Here is a 9,995-nt window from a genome sequence, read left to right as displayed (position 1 = left end):
CATCAATGTAGCAAAGTACAAAATTCAAATTGTTTATAAGTACAGTTTACATCAATGTAGAAAAGTACAAAATACAAATTGTTTATAATGTTCAGTTTACATCAATGTAGTAAAGTGTTATGAGCATGTAATATGAATATTAAGTATGTCATGAATATTTAGTAGCCTGCATGTGCATGCTTGGCGTGCAGGACTGTTGTAGCGTTACTTCATGTGTGGTCACCATGATGTGTGGACGTGTTCCACTGGAATAAATATATGAACAATAATGTGTTGTATATGACTTTAACATAATGTACAAAATACAAGTTATTTGAAATGATATAATTGATGTCAAGTTTTATATTTCTCATTTTCGGATTGGTCTAAAGATAAGTCACACGGTGCAGTGTGCAATGGGACAAATTTTATTATAGGAGGTTTTTCTAAAGCTTAAGATGTTTAGTTTTGTTTATTTGCTGGGGTTTATTGTCTCATTCTAGATTTGACAAAATGGCAGTTCAGTTGAACATAACCCTGATATAATGTGTTTTACATACCTAGATACGATTTTGTTAAACTGATCAAAATATTATAAATAGTAGGCCAATACAAGTTAAAATTTGAAAATGAATATCCAAGAATTCCTCTCATTCTGGAATAAATTTTTAAACATATCTTTGCATTTCTTAACATTACTATAACTAGAATCAGTGAAGTTGCCCATAGAGTTATAGAAACAAAATGATAGCAGATAGAGCCAAATAGAGAGGGAGTTTCCATCAGGGTTCAATTTAAGGAGTATCACATTGCAGTCTGCGAGCCAAATGATGCTTATTGCGAATCTAAGCATATATCTGTATATTGTTCATGAGGATTTTTTGGTCAAATTCTAGAAATAATAGGAATCTCTCTCTGGAAATTGTGGATCTATTAGAAATAGCTGGATCCATTGTATACCCATTAATCATAATATTTCGTTATTTTAGACCTCATTAGCCAAGACTGATCTTCCAACTTGAATTTTAGTTTTATTGTGCCTCTAATTCTAGATGATGATAGCAGTATGATGATTGTAGACTATAATATGATGGATGGATGTGACACACCTTCATCTGTTTCATCACAAAGTCCAGTACCACCCAGTAATGAACCGATGTCACCTAAACCTCCAGGATTTACTCCAGAAAATGTACCCTATTCTGAAGGTGTTGATGATTCTCATCCTTATGCTTGTCAGTATTGTGAAAAGGCTTTTGCCAGATTGGGTCATCTTAAAATTCATGAACAGGTATGATCAGCGTTTCTGAAACTATAGTTTGTTGTATTGATTGGTCCAGAAAAAACAATAACCCCTTTCATTTCAGGATGTATCAAAGCTAAGACCATATAATTTTAACTTCATATTAATTAAATGTTAGAATGTTTCACCAAATTTCAGCTATACAGGTTGAACCATTTGAAAATAGCAGCCTTTTAAAAATTCCATGTCAAAAAATATAATGCCGAAAGAAATTACTGAAGGCTTTTTTTTATTGTATTAGCTTTGATACTCTTTGAAAAAATCCTGAAATGAATAGTGTTTTTTTGTTAGGCCAGCAGATATGTTGTATTTGCAGACGCTATGTTTGTTAGTCCATTCACATTTCCTCATAATCACTCTTAAATCTACAGTTTTTATCTGAATTTGATATTTTTATGCTTTCCAAATATTAACCCACGTGATCTCCCATATAGAAATTGTTATAACTCCTTTAGTTTTCCAGCAATTCTCAGAAAATTTTTGTAATTTAACCTCCATGTTCTTGAGTTGTGAAATGCAATACCTAGCTCATCTAGTTTTAAACCAATTTTCATAAAACGTTTATGTAATGGCATAGAAAATTGTTAAGGAATTTTCTTGTTTTTTAAACCATATTATGCTGAAGTGGGCATAGTTGGACGTGATCTGCTATCTTTTCAACTTTGTTAATTCTTGTATTTATGTTTTACATGTGGGCATACAAAAGTAAAATTATATTATTTTTTAGGTTCATGCTGATCAGTTGCCGTTTAAATGTAGTTATTGTAATCGTTTATTTCGACATAAACGAAGTCGTGATCGTCATATGAAACTACATACTGGTATCAAAAAATTCAAGTGCACTGAATGTACTTCTGCTTTTGCAAGGTGAGTAAAGCTTTGGATAAACACTTCTAATTTCCCTCTAATTTTTCAAAAAGACAACCTTTTGACATATGCTGTGTATGTAATCAACTGTTTAGAATAAAAGTTGCATTCTTGAAGTAAATTTAGAGATTAAAATTCTCTGTTAGAATGATTGTTACTACAGGGACCGATATCATACTGTTTGTTGAAAAAAAAAATCGTTTTGGATTGTAATAATAATAGCATGGCCATGGAAAGTTGTTAATGTTCTATTTTATTTAAAGAATAATAACATATGAACAATTTCAACCTTTTATTGTACAGATGCAAGGTGTTTTCACGTAGTAAAGCCACTTTATTCCATTTCACTTATTTCCATTTCCACTGAAATTTCAGATTCCACAACTCAAAATTTTGTATTCACAACTGGAAATTTCAGATTCCACAACTCAAATTTTGTATTCCACAGCTCAAAAATTTCAGATTACACAACTCAAAATTTCAGATTCCACAACTCGGAATTTCAGATTCCACAACTCGGAATTTCGGATTCCACAAGTCAAATTTCAGATTCCAAAACACAAAATTGCATATTCGAAAAGTCGAATTTACAGATGGCAAAACTCAAAATATTTTCAGAAAAATAAAATAAATTTTTTTTTCTTAGGTGTGCCTAAAATACTTTCGTAGGTCCCTGTGATCGTTAACAATTTATTTGTGACATAAAATTCAGACTGTATTTTGTCTTATACGTACACAGTACATACAATACATGTACATATGCACACAAAATTTACCTTCTGACATTGTTAAGGTATATTATTATGGCTTACATGTTTTCTTTTGAATCAGAAATTGTCATAAAACATCATGATGTTAATATTTAAAATAAACACTTTACCTAATTGAAATTCCAATTGGATTTGAAAATGATAAAAGTGTTCTTATCTTGAAGCATATTCATCAGGTAGCTATCTGTTAGAAATTGAAATTGATTATAAATGGCAAAGATTCTCATGTGGTTTAACAGATACTTTCATTTTACTTTTATATATCAAAATGTCGATGTCACCAATCTAAAACTGATTTCAAATCACTTTTGAGACAGAATACATAATTATGTTTTCAAAAAGCTGTCAAAATTGATTTCCCCACGGACACCTCACTAACGTATCTTTACCTTTCCCTGTAGACTAGGCGACTAGATGTAAAGAAAATATAATGATACTCAACGGATCAACAGGAACATTAACCTTTTCATGAAAATTATTGAAATCACTGTTCTTTAATTGACAAGGGATAGTTTAACAGGCAACTTTCAAATGTTTGAAAGGAAAATGAGTTGTGTGGACACATTGGTTATAAAACATTCTTATTTGAAATAATAATTAAAGATGGGGTCCTCTTTCAAATTATTATTTATGACTTTTTTGAAAGGTTAGTTTGAAATGCCATTCATATTTATCTCAGGGTTAGTTTGAAATGTCATACACATTATGTAAGCACAAGGTTTTGATTCGTATTTTACACAGAATGTATGATTTCAATTGTAGAATCTAAATTAATTATGCAATGTTAAGTGTTAGGTTAGTCTTGAAAAGTGTAATTTATTATTCATTAGGCTGATAGAAAATGTTTCAATACATACAGATATTCTCTGCAAAAAAACACTTTGGCTGACATTTGAAACTCTTATCTCAAGCTTCTCAATATTTGTCTTTGTGATTCCTCCGTCAGTACACAAGTGACTGATAAATAGCAAACATGTAACACATGAAATAAGAGTTAGGTATTAAATTTTGTGAATCTCTACAGAATTTTTCAGTGAAATTTTATTTAATACTGGATCTTATAGGTTGAAGACTTAATCCTACGCTAACCAAAATTTAGTTCCTTAGTTATCCTTGATGTCACAAGCTGGCAAAAGTGTTAAATAAAAAATAGGGAAAATTTCAATCTCTGCTCCTTGAATCAGCTTTGGCCATCTAGTTAACAAATGAGAAATACTTTAAAGAAATTAAAATAAGATAATGAAGTAAAATAAGAGACAAACCCATACAAGGTATTGAAATAAGGATAAATTTTGATAATCAAAGAACATGAGAAAGAAACCCTGACCAACAAAAGGTTTAAAATTGGAGGGGAAAAAAATGAGAGAGCAAGAATATAACAAAAAAATAAAATTTGAAATTTCTTCAAAAGTAGTCTTATTTGAAATAAAGCTTGTTTCATTCTCTTTAACAGAGACTCTATCTTTAATATTAGAAGTTTGAAAATAAACGCTAGTGGTTAAATGGGACAAGGGTTGTCACTAAGGAATAGCTTAACTATTAAAATCAATATCAAATGACTGGCCACTAATCGGATAGCTTTTGCTCATTTACCAAACTTGAAAATGACACTCTTAGGAATAGCTTTAATAGTCTAAACAGTATCAATTGAAATAGATTTAGCCTGTTTTTATCAACATAGACATTAGGATTTTATTACACTATTGTTTTAAATACATCAACATGAAATGACTTAAGGACATTTGCTGGTCATGACTCACACATTTGTTGCATGTACAGAATAGATATACTCTAAATTAACAGCATCAGTTTGTTAAATGATTGAAGCCAACAAAATATTTATGATAAACATGGTCTGTTAGCTTTTATTTTCAATGTAACCACTTCAGTTAGGGTCCAACTACAGTCCTCTTAAATGTTTGTCAAATTAACCTTTTGACCTATCTGATTAACACTGTGTCACAAAATGCTAGCGTTAATTTGACGAACATCTAAGAGGGCTGATATTAGACCCTAACTGAAGTGGTTATATTAGAAATAAAATCTAATAAAAAAACAAAAGTTTGGTCTAATTTTAACTAGACTGACACAGTGATGTTGTGGAATAAATGTTTGAACAACTATCATTACTGCTAAAAAAGAGTCAGTGAAGTATTTTTTATGCTTTTTTTTTAATGCTTTTTTTTTAATGCTTTAGAAACATTAACCCTTTGTTTCTTTCTGTATTTCAGGAGTGATCACTTGAAAAGTCATCTGAAAACTCACAAGAATGACAAGAGCACAGTTTGTCCTGTCTGTCATCGAACATTCCAGAATACTGCTGCATTAACATCACATATGTTGTCTCAGCACAAGCCATCAAGCTCTTCTGGTGGTCACAAATGTCTTCAGTGTCAAAAACAGTTCACGAACATGCATGATCTTCAGACCCACATACTCACCCACATCAAATCAGAGCAATTTCAGTGTAGTTATTGTGGAGATAGCTTTACCAGTCAAGATACCTTGGATGTACACATTGATACCCATCTATCAGACAAGAAGATCAAATGTCCTATTTGCTTTGAGGAACTTGATAATACTGAAGAACTTCTTCAACATATGGAAGTACATAACGAGTCAATTAGTCATGAAGACAGCTTTGGATCTAATCAGCCATCTTTTCCAGGAAGTGTTTTAGATAAACGAGCTGCTGGAAATGACCTTCTACCTGTTCCAGCTTTGCCCAATGGCGAATCTGGCTTAGATAATCTGGTTTGTCCATATTGCATGAATGGTGGATTTGACACTTTGGAGATTTTAGAGATTCACATGCAGAGTGTTCATTCAGTCAAGTCCACCGAAATCTATACATGTAACTACTGTAATGCACCTTACCCAAATCTGTACAGTTTGCATTCTCATATGAACGTTGTTCACAGCAACCAACCTTGTCTGGACATTAAATACCCATGTAGTCACTGTACTGAACAATTCTCGAGCATTGATGCTCTCTACAATCATAAGAAAAAGCATCAAAATAAGAACAACAAAGAACAAGGACAAGAAAACCATTGTGGACCATGTGCCACTGTGTTTCCTGATAGAAAGACTCTAGAAGAACATAAGCGCAATTTTCATCCTTTGAAGTTGGAAAATGGCTTAGGTGATCAGAAGCTCTTGGATGAAAAGCCAATAATGGGACCTTTCAAAGATATCAGAAATGACATGAAAATCCCGAATGACAGAAACAGTGATAAATCAGAAAACACAACCTGTGATCATTGTAATGCCACTTTTAACGATGCTCATAACTACCAATCTCATATGAAACTTCACATGGACTCCTTCCTCTATTCTTGTCATCAATGTAAACAGCAGTTTCCTACTGAGGAACAACTGGAAAGCCATTCAGCAATGCACTACTTGTCACTGACCACAGAATATGGTTGTACCAGTTGCATGAAGCTGTTTACTAAACCTGATGAACTGCAGAAACATCTTTTGGATATCCATGCTCATCACTTGTACCGCTGCTCTCTTTGTAAGGAAATCTTTGATTCTAAGGTCAACATTCAAGTTCACTTTGCTATTAAACACAGTAATGAGTGCAAATTATATAAATGTACCCAATGCCAGAATATTTTTAGATCAGAAATGGAATGGCAGGTTCATGTTCGAGTTAATCATCTAAAGATGGCCAAACCATATAGGTGCTTGTTCTGCAAAGAAAGTTTTTCAAACGAGATGGAACTTCAATGTCATTTAACTACCCATAGTAAACCATTTAAATGTCTTATGTGTGATGAATCTTTCCACATTGAGTATATGTTGGATCAACACATGCAGGCAACTCATGGGGAAATGGCTTTGAAGGCCCAAACAGCTGAAACACCAGTGAAAAGTGAGACTAAACAATCACAAAAGGATCCAGAACATGCCAGTCCTATTTTAAGTGCTACATTGAACAGAGCCTGGGAACATCCTTCACCTAGCAAGACAAGTCCTTCACATCCAGCCTGGACAATTCCTAAAACTAGTCCAGTGTCTAATCAACTCTCACCAAATCAAACCAGTTGGACTACTGCAAGCCCTGGTCGTCATACTCCTTGGACATCACCAAGCCCAAGTTCTGCTCCTCCAACTTCTAAGACTCCTCCAAGCAGTATCTGGAAAAATGTTGAGCCTCTCCATATCTGTAACATTTGTGATATGAAATTTAGTGAGATGTCTCTTCTGCATCTTCATAAGCTCCAAGACCATGGTTTGAAAACATCTAAACAAGCCCATTTATCCAGTATCCTTTCATCACCATCTGATAAACTACCTGCACTGCCTCCTAACCTTATACCACCAACAGCAGAAAAACCAACCTCATCTTGTACCTTCTGTAGTCAAATCTTCAAGAATAAAAATGAATATGAAAAACACATGAAAATTCACATCAATAATGGTAATCTGAAATGCAACATTTGTGATGAAGTTTTCCCAACTCCGGATATTTTAGGTGAACACAAACTTCAACATTGTAAAATACAACAAGGCAATGCTTGTGTGGTTTGTAAACTGGGCTTGAAAACAGAAGAACAATTTTATGTTCATTCTCAAGAGCATGGTTACCAAGGCTCACTTCTTCAATGTATAGTTTGTCGTCAGTCTCTTGCTTCATTAATGGAACTTCAAATGCATGGAAAGCATCATTTTCAAAACAAACAAAACTTCTCTACTTGTTGTGTGTGCTTAAAAAGTTTTGACTCAAAAGAGAATTTGGTTTCCAAGCTCAACTCTACTGGAAGAACATATTATGTCTGTAAACCATGCTATCATGGAGAGAGTGCTGAATACAAGTGTACCAAATGCAACCAGAAATTTTCATCAAGTTCCCAGTTGGACATCCACATGCAGACTCATCAACAACAATCTTTTCAGTGTATAAAATGTCAACAAAGTTTCAATTCGGAATATGAGATTCAACTCCATGTGGCTACCCATATGATGCAGGAGGGAGTTATTCATGAATGTAAACTCTGCTTAAATAAATTTGACTCTCCTGCTAAACTCCAATGTCATTTAATAGAGCACACTTATGAAAATAACTCTGAAATAATTTGCTGTGTGTGTTTCAAATTGTTTAGCTCTGCCTCAGAGATGCAAGGACACGCTTTGGAACATGGTGTCTCTGCAAGAAAATATCCCTGCAGAAAATGTGAACAAAAGTTCTTCTTTAGTGCTGAATTGGAAAATCATTGCTTGACTGAAGGTCATTCATCAAACACTGACGGGTTAGAGTGTCCTGAATGTCATAAAGTCTTCAGCAGTAATGTCAATATGATGAACCATCGCAGAATCCATGAAAAGAAAGAAAATGTGATAAAGTGTCTGCTCTGTAAGGAAATGTTCACCACAGTGTTTGCCATGCAACAACATTTTTTCAGCAGTCATTCTCGGGGAGAAATTGAAAAGGAAAATAAAGTATTTCAATGTAGTGAATGTGATCAAGAATTTCCATGTTTAAGTAATCTACAAGGTCATCTACGCAGCCACAAACCAGGTGAGTTCATGATTTTATTTGATTGACATCTACATGAAACTAATCTTAATATTTCGATACAAATAATGGATTCTACACTACACTCTGAGGAAATTCAACCCTGTATTAATTTTTTCTGTCATTTTTGGTCCATAGAAATATTTCCAAATAATAACAATCACAAACTAGAAGACCCTTGGTGGTATTTTTGTGTACTCCGACAATCGGACTAATCCAACATTGTTTAAGGTTAATGTACATGTTATATTGTACAGAGAATACTGTATATTTCAATTCATACAAAAATGATGGTAACATATTGCAATTGTGGTTAATTCTGTGTACATTTTTGTATATATGAGAAGCAAAATGTTTGGTTACAATATCCAGAAATGACCACAAGAACATGTATTATTTCTGAGCATCATTCCATACTGCAGAAGTATTCACAAATATAATAATTTGACTGTTTATTTGTAGGTAACCAGTTTCCGTGTCCTGTATGTAATAAAATGTTTGCTTTAGCTAGAAATTTAACTATACACATGAGGTCTCATAGTGGAGAAAAACCATATGAATGTCCCATCTGTAATAAAAGGTTTTCTAGTAAGTATAGCTTGTTCAAATACATCTTCTGATGATGCTATATAATATAACATAGACTTATATTTGGTATTGAATGATATAAGCAAAACTGGAGTGTTCAGTAGCGTAGGGAAGGCTTTGTTGACAGACGGTGCCATCCAAGCTCCCCTGGTGTCCCTTTGCAGATTTTACAGGGCCTAAATACATCCCTGGGTGTGGATCAAATTTGAAACCTATTCAGTATTCTATTATGGACTTTCATCAAAATATAGATAAAAAAAAAAAATCATGGCTCCCAATTGCTTTGTGGGAAACTTATGTCTAACAATACTACAAAAGGATGTTGTATGTTGCTCTGTTTTGACCATAGCCTATGTTCTTGTTTAAATGTCTATGATATTTGTGTTTTTAGGAAAGGAAAACCGAAAGCATCATATGAAATCACATAATTCTACTAAACCATTTATTTGTCCAGTTTGTGGGAAAACTTTCACCAGGAAATGTCATATAAAAGAACACATGAGAGTCCATTATTCACAGGTAAGTCATTTACTGTCAAGTTCATGAGATTCAATTAGTTGACGAAAGAAATGAGAAAGAACAATTATTGAGCTTGTGTTTGGAGACATTGTACTTTCAGGATGAGCCAATATGCAGGCAGCAAAAGTCATGAATTGACCTCAGCTGTATATTTATGGGCATTTGGATCATTGTTTGTTAATCACCAATAAAACAATTAAAGGGACAGTTGCAGCATTTTGGGGGGTTAATTTTAGCCTTGAATATATGTTAATAGTCTTCAGAAGTACTAGAAATGTACGCAAATCACCTAATTCCTTCAAAAATATTTGAAACTAGGAATTTCACTCACTATTTCTATATATATCTTTTCTATATATCACAGAGTATCTTAAATTGACGAGTCGTCATTTTAACATTCAAACGTGGATAATTCTTGACACACATGGATTTGAAGGTTCAA

General features: G+C 33.3%; 2 protein-coding genes across 2 annotated transcripts; both read left to right on the top strand.

The window, feature by feature from the left end:
• Window positions 1-1,204: 1,204 nt before the first annotated feature.
• On the top strand, window positions 1,205-8,157 carry LOTGIDRAFT_81355 (hypothetical protein; the record flags this gene model as incomplete). The annotated part of the gene is made up of 5 exons (XM_009063151.1): window positions 1,205-1,270; window positions 2,010-2,149; window positions 5,151-6,942; window positions 7,084-7,195; window positions 7,262-8,157. Coding segments are annotated over 5 exons (3,006 nt in total), but the record flags the coding sequence as incomplete, so codon positions are not given.
• Window positions 8,158-8,922: 765 nt separating this feature from the next.
• LOTGIDRAFT_127180 (hypothetical protein) lies at window positions 8,923-9,580 on the top strand (the record flags this gene model as incomplete). Its single annotated transcript, XM_009063175.1, has 2 exons — window positions 8,923-9,034; window positions 9,426-9,580. Coding segments are annotated over 2 exons (267 nt in total), but the record flags the coding sequence as incomplete, so codon positions are not given.
• Between the last annotated feature and the right edge of the window lie 415 nt (window positions 9,581-9,995).

The sequence above is a fragment of the Lottia gigantea genome, assembly GCF_000327385.1.
Source record: "Lottia gigantea unplaced genomic scaffold LOTGIsca_56, whole genome shotgun sequence".
Classification (NCBI taxonomy): Eukaryota; Metazoa; Mollusca; class Gastropoda; family Lottiidae; genus Lottia; species Lottia gigantea.
Note: the sequence above shows the minus strand (reverse complement) of the source record. Positions and strands in the feature narration are given on the sequence as shown.